The sequence below is a fragment of the Amyelois transitella genome, chromosome 8 (genome assembly GCF_032362555.1).
Source record: "Amyelois transitella isolate CPQ chromosome 8, ilAmyTran1.1, whole genome shotgun sequence".
Lineage (NCBI taxonomy): Eukaryota > Metazoa > Arthropoda > Insecta > Lepidoptera > Pyralidae > Amyelois > Amyelois transitella.
In genome coordinates, this window is record NC_083511.1 from 6,413,105 (window position 1) to 6,434,144 (window position 21,040).

The window sequence follows — 21,040 nt, forward strand, 5'->3', positions numbered from 1 at the left end:
AACATTTCGGCCGTAGATAGGTCACATCCGGGGACCTGCACGTGCTGAGCTGAACTCTTCAAACGTACGCGACTCCCGATCGGAAACGAGGGTTCTGTCGGAAGCCCACACTGTCATTAATACTACTGGAATCAATACAACTACGAACATTGATTGACAAGCATAATCCATTGATTCCTATAAATAATAATTCAAAATTGTAAGAGCTTGAAATACAGCAATGGGCTGTAGGTTTATCGGTTTAAACGCGTGAGCTCATCGCTTGCGCAGTCAGTCAATTGTAGCGAAAGAACGCTAAACAAATCTGCTGGTTCAGTGGCGCAAGAGACACCGTGTACAATGGCCGTGTCGGTGATAGCCGTGGTGGCACTGGCTGCCACCGTGCTTGGCGCGACCATAGTGCGTAAGTTTAAAAATTAACAAAATATTTTTCTTTTTCTGCTAACGATTATCCAAATATTTGTGTGGTGAGAAATTAGAAATTAAAATACACCATAGTATCACTGAACTTAAAAAAATACGCGCTCTGAAAAGCCCTGTAGCGATATTTTTGAATTATTTGGTGTATTTTTTTCGTTTATACTCGGTAAGTACTGAGCAATTTTAAAATGCAGCCTCAAGATTTTAAATATTTGCAAGACTAAACAGATACTTTGATTTGTTGTTATAAATTTATTTCATGATAACCTTTGATAAAACTGCGATCATTTAGAGCAGCGACGCATTTGCCGACGACAACCAAAACATTTCCCATTATCACTCCACTTTGACAGTTCAAGGTTACTGTTATATCCTGATATAGCGCCTCAAACTAATTTGTGCCGTGTGGTTCCCGGCACTATTACAAAAAAGAATAGGACCACTCCATCTCTTTCCCATGGATGTCGTAAAAGGCGACTAAGGGATAGGCTTATTAACTTAGGATTCCTCTTTTAGGCGATGGGCTAGCAACCTGTCACTATTTGAATCTCGGTTCTATCATTAAGCCAAATAGCTGAACGTGGCCATTCAGTATTTTCAAGACTGTTGGCTCTGTCTACCCCGCAAGGGATATAGACGTGATCATATGTATGTATGTATGTAACTAATTTGTACCGGGTTGTGGTGATACTAGGACTTACCTTGTGATAAAATTTGATTTTCACTATAAGAATTATACTTAGTATATTTCAACTTCCAAGTGCCAGCTGCTTCTTTTTCCGGACAGACGTACTTCACATCTCTTAAAACATGAGACAAAAAGAAAATACTTAATAATTTTCGGAAAAAAATAAATGCAGTTGATATTTCAACGCGATTGAGTGACGATTTCCCCATCTAAAATGTTCGACCAATGAGTTTATTTTTACTATAATACCATATTAATAAAAAGAAGTCCTTTTTTGTGCCTTTGCCTGGTCGCGATGGGTTCGCGCATGGTAGTATAAATAAAGGCTGAGAAACGCTTAATACTATTTATAAATTATTCTTTAGCATTGTTTTCTTGGTGTAATAAAACTTGAGCAATTTATGTTACATAAGAGTACGTATATGAGTACGTATTCTGTGGTGTAAGTCACACACGCTCGCTAGTCATAATTAGATATTGCTGAGACACGCTTGCTAAAATAATTATACATAATATTCGCGGATACGGATACACATACAGTACAGTCATAAGTATCTATAATTAAGCACGCTGGTCACTTATGGTTTAACACGGCTGTAACAGAAGAAGCGTAAGGTGTATCGGGTATGTCTCTCTTGCATATTCTGAGGATAACTAAAAATATACATATAACAAATCCCTTGTCTTTTTAAATTCTTGATGATCCAAACTGGGTAAAGTTATCAGTGTTACACAAGTCTCTTCGTATTAAGTACTCTTCATTGAATTTTGGTCACAGAAATTTAGACATTAGGCTAGGAACCGAAAGGAAAGCGTTTATCAATCTTCTCTTCTGCTTTACATCAATTTATTTTTAAATTTCTTTTTTGTAAGCACCTATTTTTTAAGTTTACCGCTCAACCAACCCAATTTTTATTTTTTAAACATACTTGGTCAATGGACACAATTTTCCACTGACCAACTTTATTTAACCTTTAACGAGACATATAAAATACAAGCTATCGTAAACCCTCATAAAAATATTAAGTAACCGTAAACACCGTGTTTTGTTTATCTGAGGTTTCTCAATGTACGAGGTCATAATTCTTATTGTCTGACTTCTAACGGTAGATAAGAATACATGCGATGCAAAGTTATATTATTGTGAATCCTTTTTAGGTACTATGGTTAGGGTAGATTTAAAAAAACAATTGAAATATTAATTAAAATAATCAAATTAATAATTATAAGTTATGAAAATTTTATGCTATTTAGTATATTTTATTCTCTTTTTGTCACATTTTATTCATCATCATCCGTTCAAAATCCTTTAATCTTGAAGTAACGCTTTGCATGTTCATTTCCAACTTGCTAGATTAGTGATGAGAGTAAACATTATACTAAACCAATCGTTAGATAATGAGTCGATTGCGCTCATCTATTGCATCAGTATTACCTCAGATTGCAATAAAACACATAATCAACTAGAACCATCCACAAAAAGCTAACGCATTTCCGCAAAATGGTCGTTTAATTAGCACCCACTTGATAAAAAGTGTGTGTGTGTGTTCTCCGTTAAATAACTTTTATAGTTTACGACAGATTCTGTCCTCCATGCCATTCTGAAACTGGTAATAACAGTTAAATGTTCACCAAAAATTACTAATAAAGGTTGACTTAAGGCGGGCCTTAAAAACTTTTCCAAAAGTTTCTAAAATATATCATCACGACTTTCTATTCTCAGTACAACCTCTTCCTGATATTTACAATAGAAACAAATTTATCATTTTTGAACATTGTCCCATTGGTCAGCATTTCTCTAATACGAACACTTAAGTACATAATATGTGTATTGAATACATACATACATAAACTCACGCCTCTTTCCCGGAGGGGTAGGCAGAGACTACCTCTTATTATTATAAGTGTATTGAATGTTAATAATTATACTTAAGAATATAGAGAGCAACTCTCATAAGTCTCTTAAGAGTGATGAATGTGGGTTAACCGAAAGAAGTTCCGTGGCAAGTGGAAATATGTGGTCTCTACTTACACCTCCGTGAAAGAGTCGTAGTTTTTTGTAAAACGTATGTAAGAAAGCTACTACGAAACTCACTAAGGTAGGTCACGAGGGTGGCACTCCAGGCGAGAGTATTCTACAAAATAACAATCGAGCAAATGTAATGTACAACATAAAATAATGGCAAACAATATGCTGATGATATGGCAGCTGGTGACAAATAACTTCATGCAAATAATTTTCAAACAAAAACAAATGTTTCATTGCGCTGTTACAACAAAAATAAAAAAAATCCACAATTCAATTTGCACAGATTTTCTTCAAAGATTTTACTTAGATTATCACTCACATATACAGCCTGCAATCTAATGCAACAGAGGCGAGAGAGAGAGAGAATATTGACCAAATTATGTAATTTGGCAATGTGCAAACCAATGTGAATACATTAGCCCACATTCTTCGCAAATGCTGAATGAACGAAGTAGGGTACCCCTAACAGTCAAGTGCAATGGGCATGACGCGGACACGGAACGTCAAAGTTACGATATCGACGAGCGTTGTATAACAACGCTAGTTTGCGTGTTGCATACCGATTATCGTTTCCAAATAGAATGTATCGACGATTCAATCGGACTCTTGCTTTGACATAATAGTTGGGAATTTTCTAGATACGTACGCCTGGTTGGTTTGAACTGAAAGGAATAGTAACAAGGTATTGCTAAAATCATCAACACTTGGTAACCCAACGTGCCTCTTCAACCACGATCCTGTATTGAATAAGTCAGGTTTTTACACGAAGCGATTCGCGCCTGACCTCCACAACCTATGCAGGGGATTCTCACCAATATTGGTTACGTCCAGCAGATTTCCTCTCCTTACTGCAGTAGGGAAATGGTTAAGCAATCAAACGAAAGTGCAAAGTTATTGTAGATTAAAATAAGGGGCCTTGACGTCACATTTGCATATATAATTTTAAAATCCTTAATGTTATCCACAATATCATCAAAATTGACGTTCAATCATAATGTCGTTTATCTACTTATCGTTAGAAATCACAGCAAACAATTTAATTATCCATGATGAATGTGTTTTTGTATATTTCCCTTATTATTATTATTTAAATATTTATCAGGATAAAGTACTATTATTCCGTTGGTTACAAGGTATATTTATTTTCAATTTGACTGCAATTTGCGTATAATTTTAATGAATAACAGATATTATCAGTTTGAAACAACCTGTATAAGGTTCAAGACCACCCCTCTAATCTCTCAATAAAAACATAATTATTATTACCTTTTTCTGATAGCAAAATCCTAAGTCAATATGTCACCTTATAAGTACAAAAGAATTTTAATTAAAAAAATCGTTTGCGCATAGAAAAAGACTGTGTCAAATACAAAGGTCTCTACAGACAGGATACATGTCCTCGAAAGCCTGTCTTAGCTATATAAAGTCCAGGTTTAACCTGCAAATAATTCAATACATTTCAAGAAAATTATCCCAAAGTAGACAAATCACATTTATGATAGGATAATGTAATTTTATTTAATTCTTTAGGTAAATTTAATATGAACGAAACCACGGTATATTTATATATTCGCTTAGTGGCGACTCTAACACAGAATTTTGGAAATCATTTAAATAAGTATATCAAATCATTAATTTAAAATGTTCAATCGTTTCTTTTCCAGGTTTTCACGTCATTAATCATTTCATGTATCATTTCAGTGTCAATGCTGCCACACCGCGCTCCGCCCTCTGATTCCGCGGTAAAAACAAGCCGGTTGCTAAATCTCGAACGTGTATGTACGTACTGTAAGCTGCCCAAGGCTTACATAGGCGTCTAGAAAAGCACAATTGGTACTTGGTGGCACTCATATAATTCACTTTATTTCTACTAACCTGGAACAATCTGTAAATTTCGTCATATTTGTAGAGTAGTCTCTGTTCTAGCTTATTTATGTGATTTTTGTGCGTCAAATAATCTTCAGAAAGCATACTACATTCACGTGCCGTGTTTAGATCGTCAACTACGTAGGTAATTAACATAAATTTTGTAATAAAAACTTAAATGTAGCCTTAATGCTACTGATAAAGTAATTAGTCGTTCCCATGCTTTTTACTAATATATCTGTTCAGTGTAGATCTTTCAAAATATAACGATGTAAGCAATAAAAAATTTAATTACCGTTATTCACGTTATAATTTATTGTAAAATTTGATATAAATGATCTAATATAGCACATAACAAACATCCATCTACTTTCGCCTTTTGAAAAAATATTAATTACATTAAGAAACTTTTCCAAGGGCAAAACAATTCCTAAAGTTCTTGATGCTTGAAATTTTTATATTAAATCTCACGTCTTATTTATTAATCAAGAACACAAACCGGCCCTTGGTCCCGACCGGTCATTGCGGTAACTTTTTCACAAAAATATTTTCATTTCCTTTGATCGCCGAACAATAGAACAAAAGGTACCTTCACCATTTGAAATACTTGCAAAGAAAAATATTTCATCAAGTGTAATAGAACCAGTTTGAAATTGTTTATAATTCCAGCGTCAAGAAATGATCCCTTGGAGTTTTCGACATGTGGCCGAGTGTGGGTGACTGTGCACTCCCCGGAGATCAAACAGACGAGACAGCCCGACCTGATTGACGCTTTGGAAGTCAACTGGGACTTCAGCAGCTGCTCGTCAATACCAAAAAATGTAAGTTACTAAATACACCTGTTCTTTTCGAAGAATTATACATACTTTATACCGCAAATTTTAATGTTACGTCTTTTATGTATAGAAATTTTTTAATGGAGTCGTAGAACTCTGATTCACAACCAGCCTACAAACACAAGAAAAGTATATCATCGTGATGCCTCAGTCATCCTCTGATGACTTTACCTTCCAGCAGCCTACAGCAGTTGGCTTACAATGAAATTTTTGCAATTTTTTTTTGGTGATTTTGTAAATATTCCCGCTTACTTCGTCCCTGATATTCGACGTACTTTTTGAATCAGACCCCGCAATTGATCTAATGACCGTTCAGAGTCATTGTACTCGTCCGTGTTAACTCTTTACGAACAATTTTCTCAGCAGTATTACTGCTAATTGCAATAACAGAGAGACAGTTTTAAGAAAATCAAAATTATTATAACTTCACTAAATTAAGGTACCGGTCTTCACGTTGTTAGAGTAGACAATCTGGAATGGATTTCTTTTTATTATTTTATAGCACATTGACCATCAAATTGCATATGTAGCATTTTTTCCTTATCTTTTACATACATATCATATCTATATCCCTTGCGGGGTAGATAGAGCCAACAGTCTCGAAATCTTCTTCGAAAATGAGTAAGTATCGAAAATATTTAGCAATTCAAATCGTATTATTTGTCTTCTTTTTATTATGCAATAACTTGTTCATCATAGCTAAAACAAAAACCAGTTTATTAAATTCGTTACCCAGTCGATATGTAGGTAACAACATCTATTTGGCAATTACTCCTATTAATAATTTTACTGAAGTAATATAAATGTGAAAAAGTGCTAATGAAAATATGAAATCTGCGCGTTCTGATATTTTTTTTACTTATTTTTGTATTACTGATAATTTCCATACTTTTCAAATTTTATACACCATTTTGATCATTTTTTTTTTCTATAATTTTTTAACAATCAGTTCAGTATTTAAGTAGGTATACAATACATTGAGACGTTTCTTTCTGCAGATAGCTATCTTCAAGAGTAGGCCATTAGCCTGGAAAGATGCGGAATGGTTCCACTCCATCAACACACCCCAGGGCTACATCCTGACTGATGTGACCCTGGGCGAAGGCGCTCTGCCCGGTGGCTGGCTCACGGGCCCTGGGCTCAAGGGGCCCCATTGTCTGTGGCCCTGGGTGGCTGCTGGGGACGATGAGATACAGGCCTACAACTGCTTGAAGATACAGCCAACTTGGATGGAGGATCATACGTAAGTCAACTTTAGATATTTTTATAATTTATTACCATTATCTTGGTCACTATCTGAACCTTATTCCATCATTAAGCCATTCAGCAGAACGTGGCTATAATTCTTTTCGAATCTGTCGGCTCCGTCTACCCCGTAAGGGATGAAGACGTTAATAATTTGTATGTATTTATTAGTATGCATGAATATTCTATAGCCATTTCTCCATGAATAATGATCATCTGACTATAACTCAATTTGATTATATAAGGTGAGAAAGTGACTTAAATATTTAAATAATGAAGTTTCCCAGATATTGCTTATTTTAAATTACTAAATAATTTGAATCTCAATTCCATCTTCAAGCCGTACAGCTAAACTTGATCTTTCAATGTTTTCGAGACTTTTGTCACTGTCTACCCCGCAAGGGATGTAGATGTGACTGTAAATATGTAAGTAGGTGTGATACCCAATACATCATTCCCATTTGAACTAGACAAGAAGCCCAATCAAAATATCTGATTACATTAATTTCCATCTAAAATTAGGGCACACGCTAAGTAACACATGCTTCGTTCAGTTGCAACCAGTCAATACCACAATTTGTACTAAGCAATCATTCAATTTAGGCTAACGTACCTTGATCAAATCGGTGACGTTCTTGTGATACATCAGGTCAAAAGTACCCTAAAAGCTTACGTGGGAAAAATTATAAATGTGGATGAAACAGAAGATTTTGCCAAAATTACATAAATAGAGTACACAATATATAAAATTCCAGAGTCTGCCCTAATGAGCACCGGATGGGCACTGAACTTGATTTAATTCTGTATCGCAAACTCAAAGCCCTTCTAACTCCACACTGACTGACTAGAGTTGGAATGTTCTTGAGTATATTCCATAACGCTTATAAAAACTAGCATTTGCGCGAGGCGAGGGACTGCCCTCGGGAATTTTCTTACCTATGTTACTCCTGAAGGTCTATTCTATTTACGTGTTAATGTTCGTCAAAATCGGTTCAGTAGTTTTTGAGTTTATTCGTTACAAACAAAAATAAAAATCTTTTCTCATTGTAATGATATGGAGCGGATGGCAATTAAATAGCATAACTATTACAAATTGCGCTAAGAGAACTTCCAAAACTATAAGTAAATAATCTCGGTTTAACCCTCCGGAAATAGGGTATGATTATTATTATTTTATCATTAAATCAAGGGACAAGATCGGCCACCTGCGTATAGGCGAGCTGGCCATCGCCGGGACCCACAACGCAGGCGCCTGGAGATTCAACACAGAGATCAGCAACCTGGCCCGGGACAGCTTTGTTCTATGCCAGGACCGCTCCGTTTGGGCACAGCTCGTCCACGGCATCAGATACCTGGACTTCAGAATCGCTTACTACGAGTTCTACCAGAATGTGGACGATAGGTGAGTGTGACAAACATTGTTTAGAAATATAGACTATTTTAGGTTTCTAAATAACCCATATGTTACGTTTATTTAAACTACATTGTACAATATAAGTACATGTAGGTACATAGCACAATAGGTGGACAGCATTATCTACCAGTCGCCATTGGATCTCAAAGAGAACTTCAGAATGCGACCAAACCAAAAAACTACTAAGTAGTTAGGTACTTTTTACAGAAATTAAAACATTAAATATTAATTATAAAAGTTGATGTCTAGAAATGTACTTTAACACGTGAGTACGTTGTGCATATCATAAATTACAATATACGATTATTGCTACAGAATTAAATGTGAGCAACTATATGCATTAACGTTAATAAGTATTCAGGCAATGTTAATTAGAAAAAAAACTTAAATGTCGTATAATTTTATGAGGTGACATCGTGTGAAACTAAAAAAATACCTACTTCTCCAAACGTTTCATTACTATTCTTCTGCCTAACTGTACTCCCGGACTGTATTCTCATCAGAGGATGGGGCACCACCACCTCTGGAGAGAAGCCCGAGGTGTGTCTTTTACCATGGATCCAGGATTAAGTGAGTTAGGATTTACACAAATCGGATCTCATCTGACCTCCGCAAAAAGCTTGCGGGTAAACCCAACCCGTTTTGGATCGATTATGGTAACACATCCAGTTGTCTGAATGTAAGGGTTTCCCCGTGATGTTTTCCCACACATTACGAGCATCGTTTAGCTTATTTAAACTTATTTACATGACTATGAAAATAGTCATTGGTCACATGGTCGGGGTGTGATTCGACCTTTCGGCGCATCACGCATTTTAACAGCGCACCTTACCGATTCGACTACCGACGTTCCTTAACATTACATTACATTTCAGCATAATCGCAATTTCTCACTAGCATACCAACTATATCTGATAAACATAGCTTAATTGCCAGTGGTTTCTCATTACTGCCTATAAAATTGTTAAAAGGAGAACAAAATAGCCTAAGATCTCGTAAAATATTTTCACCGCAATAATGAACATGAGCGCACATAAAACATACAGTTGTAATGTAACTAGACAGTTACGTATCACAATACATTAAGCTGTAATAAAAAAATATGTTATTACCAGCAAATGATAACCCTTATACTTTAAGTCGAGAGTAAAATTTTGAGTAAAATTTCGAGAACGAAAGTAAAATTTTGCTTCGTAAAAGATGAAGACACAATTGCTATAATTTTATAGATAACTAGCTTTCCGCCCGCGGCTTCGCCCACGTGTAATTCGGTTATATATAGCGTTTTTTAATGATCTCGACAGGGCTTTTTCTTCCACAGGCTGAAATCTTGTTACAACTGGAATTAAATATAGCCTGTGTTACTCAGGGATGATGTAGCCTCGTGATAGTTAATAGAAAATAAAATTCGGGTGTTTTATTTATGCATACCGATTACGCCGAGATTTATGGACCGATTTACGTGATTCTTTTTTTGTTCGGTAGAGTATACTTTCAAGTTGGTCCCGTTGTTACCTAGTCAGGATCTGATGATGGTATTCCAGGCAAATCAAGGGCAAACCTCAAATTTACAGGCAATTATGTTTTTGACAATTTCATAGATCTGTTTAAGTATTTGCGTCTGATAGTCATCATCCCATGTGAATGAGCTGATGATGGAAGGTACAACTCCTCAACGGTTAGGAGTTGAAAGAAAATTCTTACGAAGTTATACGTACATGTGAGGCTATTAGGTTGACCTGATAATAAAAAGTAAATCTCATTAACGTTAAGAATTTAGGTGAAAATGGATGCGGACAAATTTCGTCTCTTCACTTGTTTCCTTTTAGCTGTTTGTATGGGTAGTGTTAACACAAAATAGGGATTTAAAGGCGTGATGTTATTAATGTTATGCATGTATGTACATAATTATGTATGTTATTATGTATGTTAAAGAGACGACTGAAAGTTGTCATACAAAGTCTTTTTTTTTAAGGATGGGAAATCATCAAATGACCTCTCCCGCTCTGGGTGGAACGGAAGGGAGTGTCAGACTTTTACTGACTAAAACCCAACTCGTTCCTTCAGTTGCCCTTTGCGTTCCGGGGCCTCGGTATCTCGTTAGAACTTTCCCGCAGCCCCGGCTCAGTTTATCCCGTTTCCCCCCCTTGGGGGTTGACATTTCAAAAATCCCTTCTTAGTGCTCACTTATGTTACTAAAGGAACCTCTGTTCAAAATCTCAGACTCCTATACCGAGCGGTTTCGGCTGTGCGTTAATAAATCAGTCACCCAATCGCACCCCCTAAATCACGATTGGAGGGTAGTTTGAAAAAACTTATAATGTCAAACATATTTACTTGCCTATGTACGTGTTCATGCCAAGTTTCAAGTTTATAAACCCAAGGAATAAGATTTTTCATAGAAACGTTTTTACCCCTTTTCCCCCCCTTGGAGGTTGAATTTCCAAAAATCCTTTCTTAGTGCTCCCCTACATATCCCAAGGAACCTACATTCCAAATTTCAGCTGTCTACGACCAGTAGTTTCGACTGTGCGTTGTCTGTCAGTCAGTCACTCAGTAACGGAAGAGTTTTATATATATAGATTAACTTCGTCCCATGATTAATTCCCGTAGGATCCACAGTAAGTTAGAAATTATAATTATTTTCGGCATAATATGATAGCTACAAAGGCACAATACATATAGTACTCGTAGAATACAACCAGTGGATAGGAGGCAATTTTAGGACAAAACTAGGTTCAATAACTAGTAAATATCTATTCAAAACTCGTAGGTTGACACCTACGAGAGAGGCAGTCGCCCGTAAAACATTACCGAGCCTTTTAAAAGCCTGAAACATTTTTAGCTTCGAAGCTATAGAGAAAGATGACCAAGGCTAACACATACACCTACATACTTTGTAAGATAAGTAAGTATGTATTTTAATGACATTAACCTTATTTCCAGATACTGGCTGAACCATAACTTAGTACGAGTCCGTCCGTTAGTACCGCTACTTAGAGAAATAAGGATTTTCTTAGACACAACTAAAGAGGTTAGTAAGTCATTCAAAACCAATATTAATATTCTGTCTTCCAAACATCAAAAATTCTTAATATTACAAAAGTGCTCTGAATTTCATAATTAAATGTAATATTATCTAAACGTAGACATTATTGGTATAACATTATAATTTTCGGTTACGCTAAGCCTAAAAAAGATTATTATGTTGTATCAGAAATTGGGTAACATGTCTTATGTTAATATATTTTAATGGATTATTTCCTAATATTACAGCAACAACACAGAAAATGAGCGAAAAAGATTGTCAAATAATGGTTGCAATCTAGAAAATTACAAACATTTCCATTCTATTATTAAACGTTCTCGCGGGAATCGGTATAAATTTATTTAAGTTGGAAAAATCTCATCTTCTTCTTAGGTCTCGTAAATTAAAAATAAAATATTTTTCCATTTTAACACTTTGCGATTAAGTACGCAAATCAAGTGTTATGCAAGTACCTAAGAACTATATTTTCCATACATACAATCGCGCCTCATTCCCGGAAGGGTAAACTACATATTGCTTGCCACTTGCCATGATTCCTGCATTTTTCTTTTATTTCATCCACTACCATATTTTCCATTAACTTATTAGTCTATCCTTTATTTCAGATAGTTTTCCTGGATGCCCACCATTTCCCAATGGGTTTCTATGACCAGACAGGGGCTCCTTTGCAGCACGTGCACGCTGGGTTACTTGAGATAATCCAAAGAGAACTTGGGCCCCATTTGGCATTTGCTAATGATTTTGCCACAGGAGTTGGCACTAAAGGACCCACAGTCCAGACTTTACTTGACGCTGATAAACGACTAGTCTTCAGCTACGTAGATAATAGTGTAGTAAATCGTAAGTAACCTTTATATAATTTATGTTTTTATATAACAAGTTCACAATACGAAAGTATACTTTCCTATGTAGCCCACTGTACACTGTACATATTTCAGCGGTATACTCTCTCTCTCTCTCTCTCACACGCACACATCATAAAGTATTTAATAGATGTCATACTCAACCCACGAGGTACGTTAAATGTGATAGTTTACTTGCTCCACCTAAAGATTTGGCAAGGATTTGATGAAATGGAGGATACATTTGTGAAGTGAACCAAGTCAAAATGATTTTCTTAGGTATTTTGTACTTTTACCGTTTAATAACGTTTGACTTCCTTCACCTCTACTGGCTAAGGTTTTTATTGATCCGTTCAAACAAGCAAATACATCTGCATCGATATCATCTCGCCCTATTATGTCAGCATGACATACCTACATCAACAAATGTCTTGGGTCTCAAATAAATATATCCGTAACCGTAGAATCACCTACAGTCTGTAAGTGTGGGTACTACTACTGTATACTCGTATATTACATACGCACTAAAACATGAAACATAATAAAAAATACTTACGCAGCTTGAATGAGTTTTTTACGAGCAACGTATTATTTTTTATTACACTTCCCACTACAAACCATTTCACCATTATATTTTTATATCTGAGTTAACAGTTGCTTTTTTTACGTAACGTATTTGAACAAATAAACATTATTTATTTCAGAAAACAATTGGTTGTGGCCAGTTCTACCTCACCTGTGGGCGAATACAAACAATCCCACGCAACTGTTCGAGTACTTAGACCAAGCCATCGCGAATTCCCCGCAGCCCAACGCGCGGTCACCTTTACACTCCGCCATGGCGCAGACGACTCCCACCATATTAGACATAGTATTCCTCCGAGGGTCTCTCAGACAAAACGCCGATGCTGTCAACCGCAACGTCACGGCCCGTTTAGCGACCAAATGGCGACAACAGGCCAACATCGTGTCCACAGATTTCTTTCTGGGCGACGACGTCATAGACCTGTCCATTGCTATCAATGTAGAAAGAGGTAGCCGATTATGACGTACCAAATCGAGATCAAGAAGCGGTGGTTTGAACGTCAAACAACGCAGTCGCTTCGCCGCCGCTATCCGCCGCTCACCCTGGCTGCCCTTCCGCAGCGGATTGAGGTCCTCGCGGGGTCCCTATTTTCCACGTCTATTTATCTAATCACAGATTTCTTCCACGATACGTCACTGCCAAGGGATAACGTGATGTGTATATAGTGAGATAGATTTAAGAATTGTTATTGTATTATAGACTCAAACTAGTCCATCCCTGAGACAATGTCTTTTGTAAATAATATTTATACTTGCGTAATATACATAACTATTTATTGAATAATTAAGAGATTTTATTTTTATAAAAAAATCAAACATGTTATTTATCCTACATGGAAGACTTAATGAAAAAAGAGCCATTAAAAATCGATCTTTACTTCTATAAATAAAAATACAGCATTATTGGTAAACAATAAATAATAATCTAAACATAAGTAAATTGTACTTCCGCAACAAGTAACGAGGTAGATTCACCGTGCCGTAGCACAAAAAGTCTTCTAAAACATAAGCCTCAGTCAAGTGTGTGGCGCTAAAAGCGGTAGAAGTTCTGCGCGACTCATACGAGACAAAGCCCGAGCATCTAAGCCCATAGCAGCAGCGGCTCCACTGACGTCCAAGCCAAAACTTTGAAGTAAAGATGCCAGAGCCACTTCTTCGCCCGTCCTCGGATCACGAAGACGAGGGCATGAGCCGTTGCATTGAGGCCATGAGCAGCGTTCAATGAGCCGCCGCGGAGCGCACCCCTCTCGCGCTCGCCGTCCTCCATTCCCCAGTCGCTGCTCCCAACATTGTATTGCTTTCGGCAACGATATTCCAGATACGTTTATTGCCAGCCACTCTGGTCGAGCTAGTGCACCGTGCGCCAAACAAGCAGGCGCAAATGTTGCACGCACACTTTTGAGACTCGATCGTAGAGCAGATCCAGTAGCGTGTACGGCATCCCACTGTGCCCTAGTCCTTGGAGCACGAACACCTTCAGCCGCTAGTTGAGCCGAATCAAATAAATACTGAAATACAAACAGTGGGGTTCGTATATGTGGATATAACCTATATCCAAAATAACATAGCCACGGCTCCTTGGGGTATTTCCGGACGCAAGATGACGGCGGGTTACCCTTCCAAAGACTGTGACCAAGTCTAGCGACGGTGTCGGCCGAGACTCGCCTAGCCCTTGCCGGTCGGTCTAGAAACCATCCTGAGTCGGCGATTGCGGCTACTCGAACGCCGTGTGATCGAAGCATTCTCCTCGCAGGATCGGCATGGAACATAACGCCTGCGCCCCCAGCGCTGGACCCGACCAAAAGCAGTCGGCCAGAGAGTCCGTGCTGAATCAGTTCTGATAGTACTGCACGAACGATATATCTTCCAGCAAATGCGAAGGTACTCGTTGTATTGAGCTTGCTGACGCGAGTACCTGCCCACATGTCGCTAGAGCAGTAGGGCAGTAAAACATGGTTAGAGTTGTGCCACAGAGGGTTGGTGGCTGGATCTGAGGAGAGCAGGGCGGGGGCTCGTCGTGTGCGGGGCCAGCGCGAGGAGGACATGAGCCCGGGCCGGCGTCGCCAACGCGCACTGCATGACGTCGAGTCCCAGCAGTATCCACCTCCTTCTAAGTACACTACCCAATGCTGCGTGTCGCTGCCCCTTCGTATGTAATACCTGTAATTATAGATGTTTATCATTGATTGGTCAACTGCTTGGAGAAAATAGTACATCTTACATCTTACGAGTATCTTTACTAACATATTGTCAGGTTCTCTGTAATGGATTGGTGTTTAAAACTGAATACTAAAAGACACATTCATCTAGTGTTTTTACAATAATCCAAAATAGGTAGATTATGTTTCCATGTAAAGTTGCGGATGTTAGACGAGAATGGCTTCGTGTTAAAACCTGTTTTAACCAATTGAGAATCATGGTTAAAAGGCACACACCGGGCTCCTCTGCAGGGACATGAGGATGTAACCGGGAATAATACCAGGAGGAAGGACAAGAAGAAAACATACCCAGCCGGAGAGCCATCATTGCAGGTCAGCGAGGAGTTTGAGAGCCAGACCAGCTTCAGATTATCTGGTGAAGCCACGCTCCCGCCCACTACACTCAACACTGCCTGGAAATAACAAAATGGCGTTTCATTATTTTAAAAGATATTTTATTATTTATAGCCTGGGGTAAATCTTTATAAAAAGAAACGTTTCTTCTGTTAAAAAAAGGCAGAGTTTGTAAACTTAGTTTTTGGTTTGTAAGTGCTAATCTTTGTAAATAGTGAACCAATCATGAAAATACTTTCACCGTTAAAACAATAAATTATCTACGATTTTATAGGCTCCGCGTTATAGGCGAATCCTTGGTGTGCCTCTAGTCTTAATTCATAAAAGTGGAAATTATCTGACTAATTGGCAGACATATCAACGCACAGCCCAAATTGCTGAGCCTAGGGATTTAAAATCCGGCATGTATACCTTGCAGTTTTAAGGAGAGCAGTTCCCGAAATTCCGGGGCGTACCTACCTACTCTAGCGTAAACCTACATATAAAACATAATATAGGTATTTAGGATCATCGTGACTAATAATCGTATTCTATTTAAATCGAAAAACTACTGGTAATATATATTTATATATTAAGTATCTGTAATCCATGGAGAGTGGTATTTTAGATTCACGTTATTTATGTTACAATTGCCTAATAAAGCTGATATTATGAGAAACAGATAAATATGGATCCAAATTACCGAATTAAGTAAAATTGGGAAAAATTCCACGCCACACGGCCATACCACGAGAAGCAATGCAATTATTGATAACATTGACAAAAAAAACATGGTTTAGGTATTTGCTTTGCGAGTTATTGAAAAATTACTGATAATCCGAATTGCCGTTAATTTGAGTAATACCTATGAGCTAATTCCATTGTATATGAAACAAAAGCTGCAACAAGCGGGATTATAAACAACATGTGCAGCTGAACCTGAGCTGCGAAAACAACCTACGATTTTCATATTCGTATTTTCATATTGCTAACATTTTCGATATTTGAGAGCGTCTTTGGTTGAATCGGTAAGGTTAAATGCGTGATGCACAAAAAGGCACAGGTTCAAATCCCACCTCGGCCATATACCAATGACTCTTTTCAAAGTTATGTACATTAGTTTGAAAACTAATCGATGCTCTAACGGTGAGGGAAAACATCGTGAGGGAACTTGCACATTCTAGCAACTGGATGTATAACCATGGATCCAATACAAGTTAGGTTTACCTGTAAAGGTTACGGAGGTCAGATGGGAGTCGCTTCGTGTAAAAACCTGACTCACCCAATCCAGGTCAAAGACATATCCCGGACTCCTCGCCAGAGACGTGAGGATGCAAGCGAGACTAAAGCCAGGAGGAAGAAGAACATTTTCAATATTTACCAAATACCTACTGCGTCATAAAAATGTAAATTGTAGGTATGTATAGTCCATATCTTTAAGTAAAGGTTAACAATCTTCAGATATTTACAAAAAACTTATTTAACTCGTAAAAATATAATGTGGTCAAAGGCAAAAGTAACATCTGTTATGTTAATTTTTCTTTGTTATCATGGTTTAGTAAAGCTTTTTTCAACAAAAATACATATGAAAATTGTTTACTTTATTTTAGTAACCTACCTTTGTATGTAATATACATTAGGTAGTCTAATTATTTAGGTATATAAATTAATGAACTGTAATTTATATTACATAATGATGTATATTTAGGTATCTAAATACTATAATGATGTACTAGACTATAATGTATATTATAAGTACATAAACATTACAGATAGGGGATCTGTTTGTTATTTTCTAATGAACAGACAGTCATTACTAGGCAGATAACACCTAAAATGATAATACGATTTGTTAGTAGGATTTACAATGATATTAGCAAAATTTTACATTTGTTTCATTCCTACGTATATTCCCGTTTAATACCTACCTACTTATCTGATGAAAATGATTGAAAGATTCAAAGACAGCTCTCTTGACTAATTAAAACTCCGTTTAATACCTACTAATGTACTGAAAATGATAGAAAGATTCAAGGACAGCTCTCTTGACTTGACTCATATGATATAAATTTTATGGCAATGATAATTTCTTTTACTTTAGCCTTTTTTAATTTTTTTGACTATCTTACTAATAATTTTATTAGGTAGGCAGCTACTCCTTTACCCGCTTGTGTAAAAAAATATTAATAAATATAAAAAATATGGAATACTTGATAAACGACCTTTAAATCGAGTATCTTACGCATTTAATACAATGTCTATTGCCGCCTTATTGATTAGGCACAACAAAGAGCCAGCTGTGTGGCTCAGTGACTACTAAACACACGGCACTATCGCTCTTAGCTGTGATTAGGTTAATTATTATCATAATTGCCAACGTCTAATACATTTGTTGCGGCCGTTGTTAATCTCGAAATCTTTAAAATTTCATTGCTTTAGATTTATTATTGAAACTTATCGAAAGAAAATAAGAATAAGTAGGTATGTTCCCGATCAATAAATTGTATCTACGTAGGGTAATTGCGTCGGTTTGGCGTCCAGTTCTACTTTTCGTCCATTTAACTTCTAAACGCATATAAAAGGAATATAAACACACCTATGCGCGCATGTTGCATCTTGTCACGATCTTTCATACTTAAGCAACAGTTCTAACAGCCACAAAATCCAATTTGTCAAGTGAAAACTTCGAAAAAATTAAACTCAGTGGCCGGCGGCATGTGTTCGTGTTTTGTAGACGTCATTGCCGATACAAAAAAAATAGCTGGTGCAGGAACACTCCGTGGTGGGTTTTATGACTATTTCACATAGATTGAGTAATATTTTGGCATGTAAGGATATTTAAGAGTATAACTAACATTATGTTTAGGTTATTTTACAATGTTTTTGTAGTAATCTTAGCAAAAGTTTGCGGACGAATACTGACATGCCTATTTTACCAATTATTTGGTATCCGTCCACGTGGACGGAAACTAAAACAGCAAGCTAAATATTTGGAATGTTCATTTTACTTTTTCAGACCTATAAAAAAATATGTGTTTTTTTAATTTTTTTTTGTATTAGTTTTCGTCCATAATAGTGTGGAATCTACTTCTAACACATTTTCTTGTTACTTCGTACAGGTTTTTCTAGTAGGTACTAAACTATGAAATTAATTGTTATAGATGGATTCGGGGAAATAAAAAAAGCAGGAAATCTACTGCTGAAGAATAAATATTTTTGTTGATTAAATAAAAGATTAAGAAAACAGTTTTTATTTAACATTGCACTTTTACTCTTTTTTACATACTGGACGGAAACTAGATCACACCAGGGCGAAAACTAAACTTTTTTGGACGAAAACTAGTGAAATCTGCCATTTAACATTTAATTATTTTTATAAAAAAAATGTAGTTATAATTAAAAGTTTCTTAATTTTTATCAAAAATAGACTATATGAGGTGTATATAAACAAATATGAGCTATTTTAATTAGGATACTTTATCATATTATTTTTACGTCTGTAAGCTAGCAACTCCGCTAATTGGACGAAAACCAGCGCAATCACCCTATTGTATGTACGCACTCACAAATGCGATATTGAATTAAATCATATTGTTGATAATTAAAGTATTCCACGTCAACATGCATGTCACTAAAATAAGGTGAAATATCACAAAATATAAGAATAATGCGTACACAAAACGTCCAAGTGATCCAGTTCCAATAGCCGCGGCAAGGTCCGCCGCGACGCCGGCGCGTCTTCATCGCTCCTGGTGACCTCCGCGAGGGTGAACGCAGGCAACAGTTCGCAGGCGCGGACGCAGGACGCGAGCTACAGCACACCCCATACTGACCAGCGCGCGCACGCCACTGCCACAGTCCCGGCCTCCGAGCGTACACGGTAGCGCTCCCGCTGTTTACAAACTAAAGCCTCTATTTAGAGCGAGGGCGAAGGGCCTACGACTCGCCGCGCGGCGTCGAACTGAATAAAGGTGAGCGCGGCTCGTTTGTAAGCAGGGGCAGCGGGACCGGCTCCGGCGGCGAGATCAAAGACGCCGGAGATCAAAGGAGCCGCCGCGCGATCGGCATCCGTCATTATTATTATGCAAGCATTACGAGGCGCGCGTGACTCGGGCGAGAGGGCCACGCGAGCGGCGCGGGCGCGTCCCACCCCGCAGCGGCGGCCCTTCATCTTCCACCCTCCACCTGTCATCGCTGGAACAAAACAACCGTCCCTGAGCCGCCGACCGACCTGCCTCTTACCTCTCAGATTAGACGCGCAACGTACACGTGTTATTTTTTCCCCATAATAATTTTTGCACCTTATTCAATTTTATAACTCTGTTTGGCGAGCAGTGCTGTGCTAAAAGCGGGTACGGAAATTGAAACATCGAACTTGTTTGTATTTTAAATTTGTAGTCCGAACCTGATGGGTTTACATGGTGGTTGCAGACTTGCTGATTGCTATTGTTAATATTATACGTTAAAAAATATAAATATAATAGAGGCCTACAAAAAGATTATATGCAATTTAATTAATTTATTATCTTTGACTTGGAAGTATTTTCGGATCTGCAAGATTTTTCATCAAGAGTTCTTAAAAATGGGAACGAATTATATACTGAAAATGCTCTTTGTTCATATTATCTTGCCCTTATAAACCAGATACATACTTGTTCTAATGAAGACCACTTCATTAGAACAAGTATGTATCTGGTACATACATAGTATCTATTGGTAAGAAAATTAAACAATTTCGTGGAACATAACGATGACGGGTCAAAAGTATTTCGTAAAACCCTGATTATTCAGTGCAAACCTTGATTTTGTGGGGCACCCTTTATGGTCAAAACAGTGGAAATATTCGACAAGAGGTAACTTTTCCAGCCCATTACCTCCAGGGCCATTTCCCCGCATTCGACATTTAATATTATAAAAGGAAATAAATGTGTCGAGTCGAGTCCGATGGCTGGGGTGTAAGTTAAGTATGGTTATCCGTAGATCAGTGATCTTAGCTTGGACGCAAGTTAAGTAGAATATAATTGCCGGTCGGCACGGCAGGCGCTCAAAGCCAGTACCTGACTGTAAAAATGCCATCATAAAGGCGAACCGGCACAATAAGCCCTTTGACAGTTGGTACCTTTATGATGCCGACTCTGATATACGACCCCGGCTCATTAAACTTATTTTATCGGCTCCCGATATACCATCTCTTCAAGATAGTAAGGCAAAGATGCACAACATATGGGAACTAACAGATGCGACATTACGATGTTGTGTAAATTATCGGTAATCGGCCAACTGCTAAGTCAACAAGTACCTACGTGAATATGTAACAATAGTATAACATCATCCACATCACCACACATCTATCTTTGTAAAGCACAAACATAAATCTTGTCCAGTTATTCAGCTACTAATTTCTGAAAATTGGCGTTACATCTCACAACGTTATATTTGTTAATTATCGTAGGAACGTTCTGCAGGAGCTCATCCGTCGATTCCATACGTACCAGACTTTCAAGAAATCAAGAATTGGTAACTAGTAATAATTAT

General features: G+C 37.4%; 2 protein-coding genes across 2 annotated transcripts; one reads left to right on the top strand and one right to left on the bottom strand.

Moving 5' to 3' along the window:
* Positions 1-288: 288 nt before the first annotated feature.
* Positions 289-13,758, top strand: LOC106136946 (uncharacterized). The gene is made up of 7 exons (XM_013337640.2): positions 289-403; positions 5,673-5,824; positions 6,838-7,082; positions 8,274-8,486; positions 11,445-11,532; positions 12,153-12,387; positions 13,094-13,758. Exons 1-7 carry the CDS (start codon positions 340-342, stop codon positions 13,435-13,437), a joined length of 1,341 nt encoding a protein of 446 aa, XP_013193094.2. The 5' UTR covers positions 289-339; the 3' UTR covers positions 13,438-13,758.
* Positions 13,759-13,917: 159 nt separating this feature from the next.
* Positions 13,918-19,340, bottom strand: LOC106136953 (palmitoleoyl-protein carboxylesterase NOTUM). The gene is made up of 3 exons (XM_013337653.2): positions 19,181-19,340; positions 15,482-15,585; positions 13,918-15,134 (listed from the first exon to the last, which is right to left on the bottom strand). Exons 1-3 carry the CDS (start codon positions 19,247-19,249, stop codon positions 13,991-13,993), a joined length of 1,317 nt encoding a protein of 438 aa, XP_013193107.1. The 5' UTR covers positions 19,250-19,340; the 3' UTR covers positions 13,918-13,990.
* Positions 19,341-21,040: the final 1,700 nt, after the last annotated feature.